Here is a 20,193-nt window from a genome sequence, read left to right on the forward strand (position 1 = left end):
TTATTCAAGCTTTCCAGGTCTAGAACATCAAAATTTGCTACGGTGTTATGATTCTTAGTGGAAATTCTACATGTTTACTCTGTGGTTTATGTTTTCACTGGTGTTAAGCATACATGGTTCATATCAACTGCGTTATGTTATCAATCTGCGTAAAATGAATGCAATCCGAGGGATCAACGATGCAACATCTGACAAGCTCCTACGATTGCTCCATGTATAAGAACGGATCAAGCTGTACATTTTACACTGATATGAAAATCAGAAGGGATCAGTGATGAAACACCTGACAAGCTCATACGAATGTTTGATGTATAAGAATGGATCAAGCTGTACATTTTACACTGATATGAAAAAAATCTATCAGATTTCGCCCAGTAATTGTTTGGGTGCCTAACAATTGCTATTGGGGCGGATGCTTCTGAATTGTGTGCCATTCATCAGCCTAGACAGAATCATGGAACCCCCAGTGGGAAGCTGAGGTGCTTTGGAACCTTTGCTGACCAGAGTGGATGCTTCCAATCTTGTCCTTCATTCATCAGCCCAGAACCCATGGAATCCCATTGGGAAGGTGAGGTGCTTTGGAACCTGAAGTTTTGCCACAAGTGCACTTTTTTTGCCTATTTTTCTTGCATCCAGCACCACCAGGTTGCATCTGTCTTCAGATACTGCATACTGCAAAAGGAGGCAAGAGGCATCAAATGATGCAAATGTTTTTTTTTATCTGTTCTGAGATAATTCATGATTCCTTAAGATATCACATGTGTTGAACCACTTGTAACTTTACTAAATTCAGACTCCTAGGATTTATTCTCAGAATTTTTGCATAAGCTGAGCAAACATATGTGCTGAATGTTGGTACTTGCATGCACGTTGGTCTTACCTCTACAATAATAACATAGCCATGATCCTCCCCACCACCGGTTGGGATGAAGACCGGCTCCCCGACGAACTTGCGCCCCTCGCAAGACCACCGCCTCGATGTCCCATCGGAGACATCGACCTTCACCACACTGTCAAACGGAAAATATGGGAGGAATTTGCGCGAACCGGATGCCCCTCCTGCGTAGATGAACCTGCTCCTCTTATTGGCGTAGCTTGGGTTTATCGCCGGGAAGTCTGCTGGCTTGTTCCACTGATAGGACATTCTCTTCACAGAACATCGCCGGCAGGCTCCTCTTTTGTCGAGCTCAATTGCCACCTGCATTGAAAGGTAAATTGACCGAAATTGTTCAGGGATTTCAGTGTCAAAAACTTTGGGAAAGGGCAGAACAAGTTCAAAGTGTGCCAAATTTAACTGAAACTTGCTGAATTTGGACCAAAGTTTGAAGTCTGTTTGTTAAACCAAGCATTTATTCACCTGCACGAGGCGAGGAAGCAGCTCCTTCCCCCTGGCTGCGTTCATGAACGTAGGGTCCAGCTTCTTGTTCTTCCAACTGTAACCTGCGACGAGTTCGTTGCAGCACATATATGTCACTGGATAATCAGCCTGGAAATCAACTGAAGAGTAAACTAACTGCATGTTTCGTTTCATACCAAACATTCTGTGGAAATGAAACCACTCGTAGGAGCATGCCGACATGTGCAGCCGTATGTCCATGCCGCCGCGGCCGAGGTCCTCCTCGAAGGCGTTGCCGACGTGCATCGACCACATCTGCGCCGGCGCCTCGACGGGCACGGTCCAGTCGCGGCCGCTGGCCAGGGCCTCCGTGGAGCGCGGCAGCAGGTAGACCGGCGTCGTCTCCTTGCTCGGGTCCAGCTGCAGCGCCCCTATCATCGGGTAGGTGCCGGTCATGGCCAGCGCCGAGCCGGGGATGTCGAGCTTGATCCTGTTGCCGAGGACGACGTAGTGGGAGTCGGTGAAGGCCCAGTCGTGGATCATGAGGTGCGCCGGCAGGACGAACTCCCGCTTCTGCACCAGCCCGAAGCCGACGTCGAACTCTGCGGCGATCGATCGTGATGTAGACGAAATGGGTGAGTGGACGACACTGGTTTCGAAAGAGGAACAAGTTGCGGGGCAGCGGGCAGACCGTAGAAAGTGAAGTTGGCTCGCGGGAGGAGCATGTCCTCGGCGTTGCAGGCGACCATGAGCAGCCGGTTGCGCTTCGGGTCGACCTTGTAGTGCGCCAGCAGCCTCTTGGGCGGCATGCTGAACACGCCTGCACGCAACGGGAGCGCACGAGTGTCAAATCACTTCGCCTCAAATCATCTCCAACGCTCGGTGCGCCACCCAAGACTAGCTTGCTAGCTAGGCAACTGTAGATTACGCACCACTGAGAATCGGGCGGAGCATGCGGGTGGCCACGTCGAGCCCGGCCTCCACCAGCCACGGCCGCCGTTGCCGCGGCCGTCCGGTTACCCGGCCCTGTGCTGCCGCTGCCTCGTCCGCCAGCCCGAGCAGGTCGAAGGGGCCGATGGTCTCCAGCGTGTTGGGGTCGAGCTCGTAGGGCATGCCGCCCTCCCAGAGGCAGAGCAGCCGACCGCCCCACCAGAGCACGCTGGTGTTGGCCACGTTCTTCATCACCTTCACGTTGCCCACCCTGTGCCCGCCCTGCAGCACCGAGAAGGGGCCCCGGTGCGTGAACTTCCACGACGCCCCGTCCCCTTTCTCCTCGCTCTTCGCCGCCGTCTCCACGTAGCTGCACCATATAAGCGCGCTCTACTCACACGGTGATCACCGAAGAACCTAGCTAGTATGGCGCGCGAGAAGCAGCCGGTGATCAGTGTGCGTACCGTGCGGCGTAGTGGACGCCGTGGTCAGGGTGGAAGCGGAAGGAGCGGAGGTAGCCGTGGCCGTCGAGGGGGTGGACGATGGAGCCGTGGTCGTCGGAGAACATGCCGGGCCCGGCGAGGTAGTAGGTGCCTGCCGGGAAGTCCGCCGGGATCGCGCCCTCGACGACGCGGAGCTGCACGGGGTCGGACGTCTCGGCGCGCTGCGACCGGAAGAGGAGGTTGTAGTCCCAGAAGGCATTGGAGAACGTGTCCGGCTCCGACGTCACCGCCGCAGCCGTGGTGCCGGCCGTCCCACGGACGACGACCCGGACACGGTGGCGTGGCGGTGGCGGGACGTTGAGGAGGGGATGGTGGTGGTGGTGCACGGCGGCGTGCATGGTGGCCATCGTGCAGACCGCCATGTCTCGGCGCGCGTTGGTCTCCCTCGGTCGCCGGCTCGTTATTATGGAATCACATATGTGCCGGCCGTGGCTCGTTGGTATCGCTCACGGAGCTTTCAGAAAAGTGACGAGCTGTGTGCCTTTAGATCCCCGGAGGCCGGAGCTTTGGAATTATTCGATCTTTGTCTGAGCTAATCTATGTATGATGATTGTAACAAGCTTAAGTTCGTGACGGGAAGAATCGATCTTCATCAATAGTTTAATCGCAACTTTTGAAGGCTTTGGTGGCACTTGTTGGGTTAGGAAATTGGAGCGACCATGCATGGTTCTCCAATGAGTTTTGGAGGGTTTTGGTCGGGGAATCCTTGTCATTTCGGGAGTGGAATCCAAGGGCCGGTTTGTTGGCACTCAGCAACGCGGCTATCTGCTTATGTAGCCGGTGTGCCTCTGCTTATTCTACAAATTTAAGTTCCGTTCGAGCAACACACGCTAAGCTTACTATAATCATGAAAATGACAGCAGCTTAGACCACATCTTTTTTTTTTTGAAACATCATATATATTAACCTGAGCCAGCAAGCCGCCTCATTAAAAACCTTCCAGTCCCCTTCGGTACCCTGGAAGGAAAAGAGTGCGTCTGGTACCTGCTGCTCTAAAATCAGTACATCGTAACATCCTTAAGTACAAATGGCAGAATGAAACTAGGAGGGGACTCATCCCATCTAACTACAGAATTACTATCAAAAGCATATCTAGCTAGTTCATGTGCCACCTGATTAGCCTCTCTAACACAATGGATAAAATCAATATGATCAAACTCTTGAGCCTTTGAGAAGCAGTCATAAAGTATGGCTGAATAGGGACTCCAAATTTCCACCTCAGCGTTGCATGCTTTAATCACCTCCAGAGAATCAGATTCAATTGTTACTCTTGTGATTCCTATATCAAGAAGGAAAACCAGTCATTTGAATAGAGCAAGTGCTTCAGCTGTAGTTGCATCATATACATGCGATAATGGGCATGCGAGTCCAGCTATAGCCTCTCCTCGGTCATTCCTCAACACCACCCCGGCAGCGCCTCTACCATTAGTATGGAAGTTTGCATCAACATTAAGTTTATATGCTCCCCGAGGAGGCTTACTCCATGAGATATCCCGCGCCATACAAGATGCAGGAGCTGCAGAAATAAAATTAGATGCTAAAGCTTGAATTGCAAACGCTGATTGTTTGGCTCCTGCAACTCTCTCCCCCTTCACTATTTCTCTTCTTTGCCACCATAGATACCAACAAGCAACAGCTATGGTTTCCTTAATCAGAAGATTACCCAGAATTGGTGATTTACTAGCTTGTCTATAGAGTAAATCCTCAAGAATAGTGGACCCTGACCGTTCACCAATTGCCGCTTGCTTTATATAATCAGACAACCCCATTGATCTCCAAACCTCAATAGCACGATCACAGGTAAACAGAAGATGTCGCATATCCTCCGCTCCTCTTCTACACACAGGGCACTCCGGATGCACCTTAATATGTTTGTCTGCTAGGATCGAGCGTCCAGGTACCACACCATGCAAAGATCGCCACATGAAGATTCTAATTTTATTTGGTACTGCCAAGTCCCAAACCTGTTTCCATACTGGATTATCAGAGATTGATCCTTGTCCATCTTGTCTGTGTATTTTACTCCCAAATTGGTGATCCCACTCAGTATAGTAAGCCGATCGAACTGTGAAGGAGTATGTCTTTGTATTATTCCATGCAATAAAATCCTCAGTCATAGCATCACTGATCGGAATCCTCAATATTTTCTCAGCATCAATAGCAAGCAAATTCTCCCTTATCAATTCTTCATCCCACTCACCAGTAATAGGGTTTATTAATTCATCAACAGTTCGGAGAATACTTTGTCCCCTTCTTGAAAGAACTTTCCTTGATTTATTATCTGCAATCCAGTGATCCTCCCATATGCTAATTTTACTTCCATTCCCCACTCTCCATATATGTCCACGCTTGAACGTATGTATCCCGGCAACAATACTTTGCCAAGAGTAGGAGGACCCCTTTTTAGGACCTGCTTTTAGAATATCACCGTGAGGATAATATTTCGCCTTTAGAACTTGGGCATACAGAGAATCAGGGTTAACAACCAGCCGCCAGACCTGCTTTGCTAACATAGCCAAGTTGAAAGAGTAAAGATCTCTAAAACCCATTCCTCCAGCTTTCTTCGGAATACACATTCGCCACCAAGCAAACCAATGAAGTTTCTTCTGTTCTTCTGTATCTCCCCACCAAAATGCAGACATTGCATCATTCATCTCCTTGCATAAGCTTTTTGGAATTTTAAACACACCCATAGCATAAACTGGAATTGATTGAATAACTGCCTTGAGTAATATTTCCTTACCACCAAGAGACAGAATTTTTTCCTTCCACCCTTTCAGCCTCTCAATGATTCTTTCAAGAAGATACAAAAAACTTTCACTTTTATCCAGGCCAATCATAGATGGTAAACCCAAATACTTTTCAGCAATTGCCTCTGTCATAATATTCAGCTCTGTACAGATATCTGCCCTTATATCCACATCAACATTGGGACTAAAGTAGATACTGCATTTTGCCTCACTTACCATCTGTCCTGAACTAGCACAATACTCTTCTAGAACTTGTCTCAATGAGGTTGCATTATTCATATCTGCTCGCATAAGGATTAGGGAATCATCAGCAAAAAGTAAATGAGATACTGACGGTGCATTTCTGCACACCCTGACGCCTTCAATGCCACGAACCTCCTCTTTATGAGCCAGTAAACTAGAAAGACCTTCTGCACATAACAGGAATAAATAAGGAGACAACGGATCCCCCTGGCGGAGACCCCTGCTAGGAATAAAACCATCTGTCTCTTGATCATTATACCTCACCTTATACTTGACCGACCTGATACATGCCATGATGAGGCCAACAAAATCATGATGAAACCCCAGCCTTATCATCATCCTCTCAAGGAAAATCCACTCAACTCGGTCATATGCTTTGTGCATATCCAACTTAACTGCACAATACCCCTTCTTCCCTGTCTTTTTGTTTTTAATACAATGCATACTTTCATAAGCAATCAAGATATTGTCAGTAATTAAACGACCAGGGACAAAGGCACTTTGGACATTTGAAATAACTTCATCCAGAATAACCTTTAACCTCAGAGCAATCATTTTGGATATTACCTTATAAAGAACATTGCATAGACTTATTGGTCTGAATTGAGATATTTTCTCCGGGGAGTCCACTTTGGGGATAAGAACTATTACTGTGTCGTTCCAACCTTCAGGTATCACCTTGTTATTTATAGCCTCCAGGACTTCTTTAACAATTGAATCCCCAATAATACCCCAACATTTTTTAAAGAAAAGAGCATGCAAACCATCTGTCCCAGGTGCTTTAGTATCACCAATAGAAAAGAGGGCCTTCTTAACATCCTCAGGTGTATAATCAGCAATCAGACCATTGTTCATTTGTTCAGTCACCTTCGGAAACACTCTAGATAATATCCCTGGGTCCGGCTCATCAACCTCAGTAGTAAACAGTCCAGCAAAATAATCAGAGATAAGAGGGTTTAGGTATGTTGTACCCTCTATATGATTCCCATTCTCATCAACGAGCTTCTTGATCCTATTTTTCTTCCTCCTAGCCGAAGCAGCATTATGAAAATAGTTTGTGTTGCGATCACCATATTTCAACCAATCAACCCTACTCCTCTGAGCCCAGTGCATTTCCTCCATTTCAAGGAGTTTCTCAATTTCCTCTGCTAACTCCTTCTGGCGAGCTAGATTCTCTGGGGACATCGACTGGCGCACTACATTTTCAAGCTCACGTTGTGTTTTCCTCAGAGTATTTTTGTTCCTTTTCAAAACAGACCTGTCCCATCTATGGAGTTGATCATGAACTTTCGCCAGCTTTCCCGCCAATGGTAGATCCATATCCAGCGGGTCACTCAAGTTCCAAGCACCTTGCACAATTTCCATAAAATTCTTCTCCTTTAACCACCTCGCTTCAAAGCGCAACACAGGAGGCCCTCGGTTTTCCTCCACCACTGGTTCTTCAAAGCACATCAAAATCGGCCTATGATCCGATCTGTAATAGTCTAGATGATGAAGGCATGCATCAGGGAATTTATCACTCCATGCCTCATTTGCTAGAGCCCGGTCTAACCTCTCTCTTATATTGCCACGCTGCCAAGTGAATTTATCTCCAATATATCCCATGTCCATAAGATTACAATCATCAATCGCATCCCTGAATGCTTGCATACAATTAGCAGGTCTGGTTCTCCCGCCCTCTTTTTCAAACTGATAAAGAATATCATTAAGGTCCCCCATCACTAACCATGGCAGATCAGAACTCAGCTTTAGATCTCTCAGCCTCTGCCACGTTAAATGTTTATTTTCCCACCTCGGCTCGCCATACATACCAGTAAAACGCCATCTGTTATCCTGTCCAGCCCCAATAGTCACATCTATGAAATTATCAGTTTTGTCTCTCACTGTCAACACCACCTCCTTCTTCCAAAAAATAATCAAACCACCACTTCTCCCATCACTAACCACCACTTCTTTGAAATCCATGCGCAATTGTCTCCTAAGCATCTCTGCTGGAAATAGTTCAAGATGAGTTTCCAACAGAAAAACAATGTCGGGGCTCCGTCTACTAATAACGTCGAGCAGGCCCCTAATTGCCGCAGCCTTTTTGAGGCCACGACAATTCCAACTTAATAGTTTCATTGCTCCCGGACAACCTCCATCCCGGAGGCCGCCGATAAAAGGTTTGTCAGGTTTCCATCTCCACCTGTGTTGCCATCCATTCTCGTTCTCTTCGGATGTTGTATCTTGCCAGGAGTATTCTCCAATCCTTTGTCCTCCTCAGTAGCACCATTATCAAATTTCCCAATAATATCCGAGACTTTATTTCCCTGAGCAACAATCGCCAGAGAGCCATCATTGGTATTTGAAACATCAAAGTTTAGACGCTTCCTAGAGTTTACTACTTCCTCTAGATCATCGGGTGTAGAATTTCCTAGACCATCCCTTCTCCAGTCTTGCTTCCCCCAAGATGCACCTTGAGCACCCATGCTTCCTCTCCCTCTACCCATAAACGGAGCTCGCCCCGGTACACCACGACCAGCTCCTCTCCCTCTCCCTTGGCCTCTACCACCTCCAGCCAGAATAAACTCTCCCCATTCAAAATTTGATTCATCATGGACTCCATCTCCACATTCCTCATGCCAGTGCCCCAAATGACCACAATTATGGCAGAAAGTCGGTAATTTCTCGTATTTAACTTGATACCATTCTTTCTGTTTATCCTTAGTAACAGAGACAAACCTGGTGAGCTTTTTCTTTACATCTATTCGGACTTGCAACCGTACAAACTCACCAACATACCCAGCCGGTAGCTTGACTTGAATTTCTTTAATCTCCCCCATATTCCTGCACATACCACGGATTACAGGTTCCTTCAAGAGCATATCCGGCAGTTTTAGCACTTGTGCCCAGACCATGATTTTATCCAGCACCACCGATCTAGGGTTTGAAAACCCATCATACTCCTCAATCATCACAGCCTGGTTTCGGAACACCCAAGGTCCCTGTTTGGTCGCCTTATTCCAGTCTCCAAGGCAAGCAAATTGGATCGTAAACAGATTATCTTCTATCTTCCTCCATGTGACATCCTGCGCCGGGTTCCATGCAGATCGCATGTCCGCAAACAAAGCGCTAGGGCTAAACCCTCGATTCGTATGTACCTTCGCAATGGCTAACCACTTTGCCTTCACGTCTGGTTCCTTCACCTCATCCTCCCAAACGAATCCGGCATCCTCCTCTTCTTCCAGATTGAGACGTCCTAGCAGATCCTCCACCGACGGGCAAGAGCCACTTGGAGCCCCCGACGGTGCTTCTTCCTCAGGGATAGCATGCGGATCTGCTTCCCTCTCTTCCCCCAACCCCCCAGCAGGGTCCTTCGCAGATGCCATGCGTCGTGGCTGGCGATCGGTGACTCTCGGCGGCGTCGCCGTCGGAGGAGAAAAAAACCCTAGATATTACGCTAGGGGATTAAGTATTACAGCTTAGACCACATCTAGAAGCAAAGCAACAGCTACTCGTTGATCAGTCCACGGGGCTGTCCAAGATCCTGCCCTGCACACTGTTTTATCGGCAATCGCTTGAGGTAACTGGGAAAAAAATACTACCAGGCAATACGAAGATTCGCTGCGCCATGTGGTTTCTGAATAGATGCTGAAAGCCACGCTTAACTTGCAAAGAACGTGATGCACTCTTAACACTGCAAATCTTATGACATTGCAGCGCCAAGTGTTAACAATAAACTAGCCAAAGTGATTACAGCAACAGGGGAAATGTTAAACGCATCTTTACCACTTGCCTCAACCACCGGGCAAAAAGAGCGAACATGACACATGTAAGCTTAAATAAGATATCTGGAAAACCATAACAAGCTCAAAATGACTCTTAGATTGGCAAGTATACTTGGCAGACAACACCAAAGAGTTCACGGCAGATAAAAAAAAACATCATTAACATATTCAGTCTCACAAAAGGAAATTAAATACGCAACATAATAGGGAATAGATTCTGCAACAACCAGCACAGGAGATAGAGCTTTCCTGTTCTCCCTTCAAAATATCCTCATCCAAGAACAGAAATGAAGAATGTAGCAGCGGAACAGTTCCCACACATGCAGTACTTGAACACTAAAAAAAGGCACCGTTCTTTTAGATGTGAGTGGAGTTCACTATGCCTTGCCATGGTGGAGAACAGAGATATGCTCCCTGCAATATAAATGGTGTAACCCAAGGGCTCAACCATCTCAGTCTCCCAGCTCCTCATGGCTAGCATAATTCGGCCTTGATGCAGCGGTGACAAATTGTAGCCCTTTCCCCCATCCACTTGGTTTCACAGTTCGAACCATCACTCCGCACCTGGGACGGCGACTAAAAATTATAAGTACCTAGATCAAAGGAAGTTGAGCTGTTAGAAAGAATTCCAAGCAGAATGGATACATCATCTGTTATTTCAGTAAAGATAAAAAAACAATAAGATGGATATGTAAATAGTAAACATCTACTTTTTGCACCAATGGTACACCATTGCGAGCTCAGACAGAAATAGGTAAATGCCAGAAAAATCCGTCTACCACCAAGTAACTCCATTTCCTGATTTTCTAACAAACAACTCCTCATATTTTCCATGCCAACAGGTTTTGAATTTTCTTTCCTTCTACGACACCGACGCCGCTGTGACCATTTTGTCGTTGTGTTGTGCATGAACAAATAAACATCATACCGGGAAATGGTCACGCTAATGGTATACAAGGGCAACATTTGGAACTTGATGGAATAGAATGAACAAGGAGTTGTTTTTTAGCAAAAAAACGAAAGGAAATGTTCGGTGGCAAATCAGGGATCATAGTGTTATTTGGTGGCATAGAAAGAATTTTCTCAAAAATCACCGTTGGACATTGGGATGGACCTTTTTATGAGAACCGCCATTTTAATGCTTACCATCAAAAGTCAGACACTACCAGGCAGCCCACTGGGACACAGGGATAGAATAATGGACATAACCAGAACTAAGCACCTACATACTTTTTTGACTGAGAAAACTATAGGGGATGCCCTGATTGTGAAATTTTGTTGAAGGGAAAATATGGTGGAAGCATGAACAAAGGCCGAGGGGCCAGAGAGAAATAAGATATCAGGCTAAACTGGTTTTTAGCACTAAAAGCAGAGTCATCCTTCATTCTGTAAGAAAGATGGGCAAGGTCTTTTTTGAAGGGAAAGGACAAGGGGAAATCCGCTTTGACTCATAGAAGCATATGAACCCATTGCGTGAAAATACATTTTGAAGTGTCAAAAAAATTTGAAATAAAATTTTGCATGTACATCTAGACATTTTATGTTCGTACACAAGTTTTCAGAATTTTTTTTATTTTTTCTGTGTCTCCTGTAAAAAAGACAAATTTTGATGCTACAACATGACTACATACAGGATAATCTTTTGTCTTTTTTGTACATGCCACATAGAAGGTTGTTTTATCACGAAAACTTATGTACGAACATAAAATGTCACAATGTACACCATGAATTTTATGTCAGAAATTTTTAATATTTTTAAAATTGTTTTTTAATTATTTTACATAATGGGTGCAAATGCTCCTATGAGCCAAAACGCCTCCTCCAAGGACAAGGACTATAACTGTTACACTGGACACGAATAGCAGATATATACAAGAAAAGGCGTCACTGTTTAGGTAGGAGGATGGATGGATGTGGTCCAATGGCTAAAGCTCTGCCAGCTTCTTGTAGACTGGCAGTCTCCAAGAGGAACCTTCACCCCCCGGGTTAGGCCGGGTGGGAATGGTATACTTTTTTTTCGCCACAAGTAGGAACTCAGTCCTTGGTAAGACACAAGGGGGGAAGGAAGATCTTCACTCATTCATTAAGTGCCTGCGGTGAGACGCGACCCACAACAAACGAAGGGGGTGGAGGGAGACCGAAGAAGAGCCTGGTCATCAGCAAAACCACAGCTTATATGTAAACTGTTACATTCCAGTTTCCACAACCTTAAAACAGGTTCTGTACCGACAGGTTTTTTTATAAATACTAACTCCGTCTTAAAATAAGTGTCCCAGTTTTATCTAGATATGGGTGTATATACACGCATTTTAGTTGTAGATACATCCGTATCTAGAAAAAGTTGACACTTTCTTTTAGATGGAAGGAGTAGTTAGCATCAATAGTTTCAATATATATGAAAAGGTTTCAAAGCTTGAGGCAAAGCTGAATATAAAAAAAATTAAAATTACGCAGTTGTCAAGACTATAGGTCAGAAGCAATGCTAGGGGCAGCCTGGGCAAGACAGAGACATTTTAATTGCAGAGTGCTGGGGTCAATAGATATGAATGTTGACTGTGATGTATGATAAAATAGCTTAACACGTGGATTGCATCATTTCCATACTATAATGACAAGTTGAGCAGAATGGAAAAGTGTTGGTGCTTGCATCCTTATTATTAGATTATTTTTATTAATCCTAAGGACACGATGAATCAATCATGTTCATTATTTTAAACTATTTCCAACAAGTGAGCAAGAGATAGAATACAGTTTTGCATGAAATTGTGATACTACAATGACAGGGTCAACATAATGGAAATGTATTGGTGCTTGCATCCTTATTACTCCCTCCGTCTCACGAAACATGTCGGAGATTTGTATAAATTTGGATGTATCTAGAAACTATTTAGTGTATAGATACATCCGAATTTCGACAAATCTCCGACATGTTTCATGGGACGAAGGGAGTACTAGATTGTTTTTATTAATCATAAGTACACGATGAATCAATCATGTTCATTATTTTAAACTATTTCCAGCAAGTGAGTATGAGTGAGAATACATTTTTGCATGAACAAATAAACATCATGCCGGGAAATGGTCACGCTAATGGTACACAAGCACAACATTTGGAACTTGATGGCATATAATGAGCAGGGAGTTGTTTTTCTAGCAAAAAAAACGAAAGGAAATGGTTGGTGGCAAATCAGGGATCAGTGTTATTTGGTGGCATAGAAGGAATTTTCTCAAAAATCAGTGTCGGACATTGGGATGGACCTTTTTATGAGAAACGCCATTGTAATGCTTACCATCAAAAGTCAGACATTACCAAGCAGCCGACTGGAACACAGGGATAGAATAATGGACCAAGACATAACCAACACTAAGCAACTATATACCTTTTTGACTGGGAAAACTAGGGGACGCCCTGATTGAGAAATTTTGTTGAAGGGAAAATACGGTGGAAGCATGTACAAAGGCCGAGGGGCCAGAGAGAAATAGGACATCAGGCTAAACGAGTTTCTAGCACTAAAAGCCAATGAAAAAATAGTGCGCCATAACAAATAGCACCAGCCATTAAAATCCGCTCTTTCGGCGCTATAGCGTGCTATATCATGCTAATACCTAATAGCGAGCAAATGTACATGGATTTATTTAGCGGAAGCTTGCTCAAAACGATATAGCGGTGTTATAGCACGCTATTTAAAACCATGCTAAAAGCAGAGTCATCCTTCATTCAGTAAGAAAGATGGGCAAGGTCTTTTTTGAAGGGAAAGGACCAGGACTACAACTGTTACAGAGAAATATATACTGTACACAAATAGCAGATATATTAGCCCGGTCATCAGCAAAACCACAGCTTATATGTAAACTGTTACATTCCAGTTTCCACAACCATAAAACAGGTTCTGTACCAACAGTTTTTTTTATAAATACTAACTCTGTCTTAAAATAAGTGTCCCAGTTTTGTCTAGATCTGGATGTATCTAGACGCATTTTAGTTGGAGATACATCCGTATCAAGAAAAAGTTAGCATCAATAGTTTCAAAATATATGAAAAGATTTCAAAGCTTGACGTAAAGCTGAAGATTAAAAAAAAAGTAAAATTACGCAGTTGTCAAGACTATAGGTCAGAAGCGGGCGGCCTGGGCAGGACTGAGACATTTTAACTGCAGAGTGCCGGAGTCAATGGATATGAATGTTGAATCTGCTGTATGATAAAATAGTTTAACACGTGGATTGCATCATTTTGATACTATAATGACAAGTTGAGCATAATGGAAAAGTGTTGGTGCTTGCATCCTTATTACTAGATTTTTTTTTATTAATCCTAAGGACATGATGAATCAATCATGTTCATTATTTTAAACTATTTCCAGCAAGTGAGTAAGAGTTAGAATACAGTTTTGCATGAAATTTCGATACTACAATGACAGGGTCAAGATAATGGAAACGTATTGGTGCTTGCATCCTTATTACTCCCTCCGTCTCACGAAACATGTCGGAGTTTGTATAAATTTGAATGTATCTAAAAACTATTTAGTGTACCGATACATCCGAATTTTGACAAATCTCCGACATGTTTCATGGGACGGAGGGAGTACTAGATTTTTTTTATTAATCCTAAGTACATGATGAATCAATCATGTTCATTCTTTTAAACTATTTCCAGCAAGTGAGTAAGATTTAGAATACATTTTTGCATGAAATTTTGATACTACTACAAAGACAAGGTTAAATAATGGAAAAGTATCCTTATCGAAAAAATAATGGAAAAGTATTGGTGCTTGTATCCTTATTATTAGATTTTTTTATTAATCCTAAGTACATGATGAATCAATCATGTTCATTATTTTAAACTATTTCCAGCAAAGTGAGTAAGAGTTAGAATACATTTTTGCATGAAATTGTGATACTACAAAGACAAGATGAACATAATGGAAAAGTATTGGTGCTTGTATCCTTATTACCATATTTTTTTATTAATCGTAAGTACATGATGAATCAATCATGTTCATTATTTTAAACTATTTCCAACAAGTGAGTAAGAGTTAGAATACATTTTTGCATGAAATTTTGATACTACAAAGACAAGGAACATAATGGAAAGTATTGGTGCTTGTATTCTTATTACTAGATTTTTGTACTAATCCTAAGTACAAGATGAATCAATCATGTTCATTACTTTAAACTATTTCCAGCAAGTGAGTAAGAGTTAGAATACAGTTTTGCATGAAATTTTGACAAGTCATTAAATTTTTGGAATGGCTCTTTCCACTAAATAATTTCAAAGAAATGTTGCAGATATCTCAGCAGTAGACTAGGATGATACATGCCAACAGTGTGGCATGGAGCAATGATCCTCTCGTTAATTAATCAGCATCAAGAAAAGAGAAGGCCTGTTGTATTAGTCAAGGAGCCCTTCAGAGGGTTAACATTTAGGGTGGTCAGTGGACCATTATTTGCCAGAGACTAAAGTTGAATTGGTTAATGCAATTGCAGGTCAGTCCTTGCTTATTGACAGGACTACACACCCCGTTACTCTTTTTGGCTCTTAGTATGTCTTGGAGATGGCAAACCATGCCCATTTTTGCTGCCTATTTATTACCGATGCAGTGGGTATATCATAAGCGTCGACTGTAGTCAAGAAGGACTCCATACAATTCATCAAATTCTAAAGCGTTACTTCAAAAAATGGGCAGAAAAATGGGATCTATTCTGGGACATACAATGCATTACAGACGCATGATCATTACCCTTAAACCGGGTTATTCTATGCCAACTCTCATCTTCCTTCATCTTGACCTTTTCTCCCATAAATGATTAGCTGTAACATCACATTACAGACGCATGATCATTACCCTTAAACTGGGTTATTCTATGCCAACTCTCCTCCTTCATCTTGACATTTTCTCCCATAAATGATTAGATGTAACATCATTCTTTTTTGCACGAACATATCACAGTTGATTACTCTTTTTTATTTTTAAAGAGTGTTCTATGTCCAATATCTCAACCGAAGTATGGAAGTAAGAATAAAACCAATAGTTATGAATGGAAAAAAGGATAAAATTCTTTAGCTGGATAAGGGGCAGATATAGCGAAGTGGATCAAGGCAGTGGATTGTGTCGTCAGATGCTACATGAGTAGCTTCGATGAGGTGGAGAGCGAGGGCAACACTGGATCACCTAGACGAGATTGGTACATGACACGATGTACCCAGGTTCCGCCCCTCGTGGTGGAGGAAAAGACCTACTCGTGCTTGATTATATTGATGTCTATAGGTTGCCGGAGGCGTAGATGAAGGCTATGGAGGGCGAATGGAATCTCCTTCTACTCTATCCTAGCCAAGCCTTATATAGGTGACTTGACTTAGGGTTTTAGTTGCAAGTGGGGTTGTAACAAAAAAAATTATTTGCAAGTGAGGTTGCAACTGAGTTTTTCTCTAGTAACAATTAAAGTTACAACTGATATTTTTTAGGCGTGCACTAGAAATCAGCCGGCTGATCCCGTCGCATGGGTCAGCCGGTCAGATACGGTTGATCTGGGTCTACGCGACACGAGAAGTGGCTTTCTGCGGAAAGCTTTGCTACATTCTGGCGAGACGTCGCTTTCGGACGATGCATGCGCCACCACGTTCACTGTTGCTAACCAATCGAGTCGCTCCAAAAAGCTGCACGCTGCCACCACGTTCCCTTCTCTGTGCCCTTTTCTATTGTTAACCACTGTGTCTAGTCACGGTAGAGCACCAGAGCCATCACAAACATAGTTGACTCGCTTAAGATTCTCTACTTATCTATGCTATTGTTCTAATTTTGTTACATACATGCTACGTGGCAGATTAAAAAAAGCTAAAATATGAGAACCTTTGCAGCATCAAATATGAGACGATTTTGAGCAAAGCATCTAACAAAACTCACCAACAAATCCAACATTATGAAAATTGTATGTACCATAAAATTATTTCTTATTTTTCATCATCTCTTTTCCAGAAGAGACCCAACAAATCCTTTCCTAAAAACTCATCAACGTAACCAACATTATGAAAGTTCGTATGTAACATAATAGAAATCTCATTTTTTATTATCTCTTTGCCAACACATCAAAAATCTTTTCCAACAAAACTCGCCAACGTATCCAACATAATGAAAATTCTTGTGTAGCATAATCTTTTCCCTCAATTTTCAGCATCTCTTTGCTAACAGACCAAAAATCCTTTCCAACAAAAGTCAGCAATGTATCCATCATTATGAAATTTCATATTTAGCAAAATATATTTTCTCAATTTTAACCATCTCTTTGCCAACATATCCATAAGATCCTTTCCAACAAAACTCGCCAGTGTATCCAACATTATGAAAGATCATATGTGCCATTAAAAAAATCTCATTTTTCATCATCTATTGGCAACAAAAATCAGTAACCTTTCCAACAAAAATCAATCAACATATCCAACATTAATAAAAATTATATGTAGCATAATCTAATTTTGTCAAATCCAAAGAGCCTTTGCAACAAACAAAAAAGTGAAGAACAGTGTAGCATTTTACTTGTGATCCATTCAAACTGCTGACTATGCAAAGTTAATAGGAGCAGCAGCAGCTAGCTAGCTAAAAGCCATGCAGTAGCTATTTGCATGGCATGAGTTAGCTGATGGAGAAAGAAAACTAGCTACCTTTTTTTAGGGAAAGAAAACTAGCTAGCTAATATTTGCATGGCACGCATGCAGTAGCTAAGCATGCGGTACAGATCGGCGAGCAATCCTTGCCTGTAGACGCCGGGCTCGGAGCATGTGACGCGAACCAGAAAAGATAGCCACGGGGTGGGCGGGATGAGTTGGATGACACGGGGTGGGCTGGTGATCTATTGGGGAGTTGGCCTTCGACCGAAGCGGGACGTAACGAACCGGCTGTAGCAACAGCCGGTTGATAACAAGAGTTTTCCTATTTTTTAGTTGCAAGTGGGGTTGTAACTAGAATTTTTCATTTGCAATGAGGTTTCAACTAAGTTTGCTCTAATTAAAAGTTAGGTTGCAATTACTAGTTTTTAATTGCAAATGGGGTTGCGACAGAGATCTTTTAGTCACTAGTAAAATTCAATTGACCTTTTGTATTGTAAATGAGCTGCAATTCAAACTTTTCAGTTGAGTTTTTTCCAGTTACAAGCGAGTTGCAACTGAGATTATTTTGCAATTGTTAGTAGAGTTGCAACTGAGATTTTGTGTTTTTTTCCGGTTGCAAGCGGGGTTGTAACTGAGAATTTTCAGTTGCAAGCGTGGTTGCAACTGATATTATTTTGCAATTGCAAGTCGAGTTGGAATCTTTTTCAGTTGCAAGTGTGGTTGCAACCGAGACTTTTCAAGTTAGAAGTGTGGTTGCAACCAAAATTTTCTGCAGTTGCAAGTGAGTTTGCAACTGAGAGTTTTCCAGTTGCAAGCGAGGTTGCAACTGAGAAATATTTTTGGTTGTGCATCGTGTGCAAAAACGACTTTTTTTTTAGATCGCATTATTTTATTTTATCGAATATGAGAGGAAAGATAATTAACTTGTGTATTTTCAAAGCTAGATCAGGTTGTTCAAAATATGAGCTCTGTCTGACCATCCCAAAGAAAAGCACGTCGATGTCACGGACGGACTCCCGCCGATTTAAATCAAAAACAAAACGTTGCATGACATCAGCTGACTCAGTCAGCTGAGCCTTAGGGCATGTCCAATGGTGGACGCTTATCTAGGTGCTAATAGAGAAAAAAAATAAGCTAGGTAATAAAAATGATATAAGCGTCACCTCTTACCAACCCTGTGCGCCAAACCAGATGCTAAACTGACTTCAGCTGGCACCCTCGCTTCTCTGATTTCTACTTCCTCATAAAAGTAGCGCTGCTGCCTATCTTTGCGTCGACGCAGCACCTGGCGCTAGGATTAGCTAGTGCAACCGCTCCTAGTCCAGGAAAATAATCCTAGCGCCCTCGCTATCGCCCCGCGTTGTACATGCCCTTAGAGAGACCCAAAAAGTAAAGCATACCTTAGCCAGTGATCATAGTGCCAGTGCCCTCGTCTGTGAGAATCTCGAGCAGCAGCGAGTGCGGGACACGTCCATCGATGATGCTTGCGGTGTGCACGCCCTGGGCGAGGGCTCGCACGCAGCACTCCACCTTTGGGATCATTCCACCAGCTACCTGCTCATCCGATACCATCTGCCGCACCCCAGCGATATCAATCTCCTTCACCAGGCTCCCAGGGTCATTGCGGTCCGCTAGTATCCCTGACACATCTGTAAGTAGCAGCAACTTCTCAGCACCCACCGCAGCAGCAATTTCACCTGCCGCCGTATCGGCGTTGATATTGTAGGCCTGCCCAGTCTCATCGGCAGCAACGGTGGCAATGACCGGGATGTGACCAGAGGCGATGATGGGGTGGAGGACTGTGGCATCCACGCGCGCGACTTCCCCAACGAAGCCGAGTGCTGCAGCGTTGGGGGAAGGGCGCGCCGTGATGAGGCGCGCGTCCTTGCCGCAGAGGCCGACGGCGATGCCGCCGGCGACGTTTATGAGGGATACAAGATTCTTGTTGACCTTGCCGACGAGCACCATCTCGACGACCTCCATGGTGAGCGCATCGGTGACGCGGAGGCCGTTGCGGAACTGCGGATCGACCCCGACGCGGAGCAGCCAGGAGTTGATCTCGGGGCCGCCGCCGTGGACGAGAATTGGCCGGAGGCCAACGCAGGAGAGGAGGACGAGATCTCGGATCACGGACGCCTGGAGCTCGGGTGACTTCATCGCGGCGCCGCCATACTTGACCACCACCGTCTTGCCCTTGAAGCGCTGGATGAAGGGGAGCGCCTCCGAGAGGACGTCTACGCGGCTCAGCGCCTTCGCCGCCGGCGAATCGATCGTGGATGTGGCGGAGATGCGGAGGCGGCGGCGGGAGGAGAGAGAGGGAGTGATTGGCTTGACATGATTGGGGCTGGATGTGGAATTGGAGAGCGGCTTGGGTGCGAGTAGGGAGGATGAGAAGTGGAGCCTCGCAAGGAGCATGGCGGGCAGCGGCGTGCGGCGGCCGGCGGCGGCCGGGGTTTACTGCGTTGAACTTGGTGTTGACTGCAGTCTCCAGGTGACTGCGACGGGTAGGGCGTAAACTGATTTAGTTAGATCTGTACTTTTTAGCATTTCTATATATCATTTATCTTTCCTTAAATTTTCAAAGTGGATTTTGAAGCTCTTTAGCTCTCATTTAGCTAACTGTTTGTGCAATGATGAAGAAGAAAATCATAAAATTCATCTAGCTAACTGGTCCTGTGAGAAAAGATTTCGGAGAAATGGGTATTTCCAACCTTCAAAACCTCAAATATTTGTCTCTTGGGTTCTTGAGTTAAAAGATATATTCAAGAGGAAGGTACTCTAAGGAAGAGAAAGTGATAGATAATATAATACTAGAAATTCAATTGTTCTTTGTTGCTACGATACTCATCTCGTTTTGGAAAAAAAGTGATGGGAGCAGCTGAGGCTGTGAGTTTTTGCTACAATTCACTAGTAGAAAAAGAGGCTTCCGTCCACCCCCATTAGTCCCGGAAATATTCGAACCGCGACTAAAGGGGCTTTAGTCGCGGTTCGGGAGGCAACCCGCGACTAATGCTCCATCCGCGACTAAAGGGCTATGGAAGGATGCGGCCGGCGGAAAAAT

At 44.1% G+C, this 20,193-nt stretch overlaps 2 protein-coding genes across 2 annotated transcripts; both read right to left on the minus strand.

Annotated features, from left to right (window-relative positions):
* Window positions 1-528: 528 nt before the first annotated feature.
* On the minus strand, window positions 529-3,131 carry LOC124671509 (carotenoid cleavage dioxygenase 7, chloroplastic-like). Its single transcript, XM_047207876.1, has 7 exons — window positions 2,731-3,131; window positions 2,269-2,636; window positions 2,028-2,156; window positions 1,534-1,938; window positions 1,358-1,440; window positions 881-1,198; window positions 529-672 (listed from the first exon to the last, which is right to left on the minus strand). The coding sequence occupies exons 1-7, from the start codon at window positions 3,129-3,131 to the stop codon at window positions 529-531; spliced, it is 1,848 nt and encodes a 615-aa protein (XP_047063832.1).
* Window positions 3,132-9,677: 6,546 nt separating this feature from the next.
* LOC124678445 (acetylglutamate kinase-like) lies at window positions 9,678-19,564 on the minus strand. Its single transcript, XM_047214338.1, has 2 exons — window positions 18,533-19,564; window positions 9,678-10,122 (listed from the first exon to the last, which is right to left on the minus strand). Exon 1 carries the CDS (start codon window positions 19,545-19,547, stop codon window positions 18,534-18,536), a length of 1,014 nt encoding a protein of 337 aa, XP_047070294.1. The 5' UTR covers window positions 19,548-19,564; the 3' UTR covers window positions 9,678-10,122; window position 18,533.
* Window positions 19,565-20,193: the final 629 nt, after the last annotated feature.

The sequence above is a fragment of the Lolium rigidum genome, chromosome 7 (assembly GCF_022539505.1).
Source record: "Lolium rigidum isolate FL_2022 chromosome 7, APGP_CSIRO_Lrig_0.1, whole genome shotgun sequence".
NCBI classification, from domain to species: Eukaryota; Viridiplantae; Streptophyta; class Magnoliopsida; order Poales; family Poaceae; genus Lolium; species Lolium rigidum.

Bases quoted from the DNA above. Each gene is read 5' to 3' on its own strand.
- LOC124671509 (XM_047207876.1), bottom strand. From the start codon at position 3,131: ATGGCGGTCTGCACGATGGCCACCATGCACGCCGCCGTGCACCACCAC. The intron at 2,157-2,268 runs GTGCGTAATCTA...CGTTGCGTGCAG, and splicing joins GCTCCGCCCGATTCTCAGTG to GCGTGTTCAGCATGCCGCCC. The intron at 673-880 runs GTAAGACCAACG...CTCCTTTTGCAG, and splicing joins GCTATGTTATTATTGTAGAG to TATGCAGTATCTGAAGACAG.
- LOC124678445 (XM_047214338.1), bottom strand. From the start codon at position 19,547: ATGCTCCTTGCGAGGCTCCACTTCTCATCCTCCCTACTCGCACCCAAG.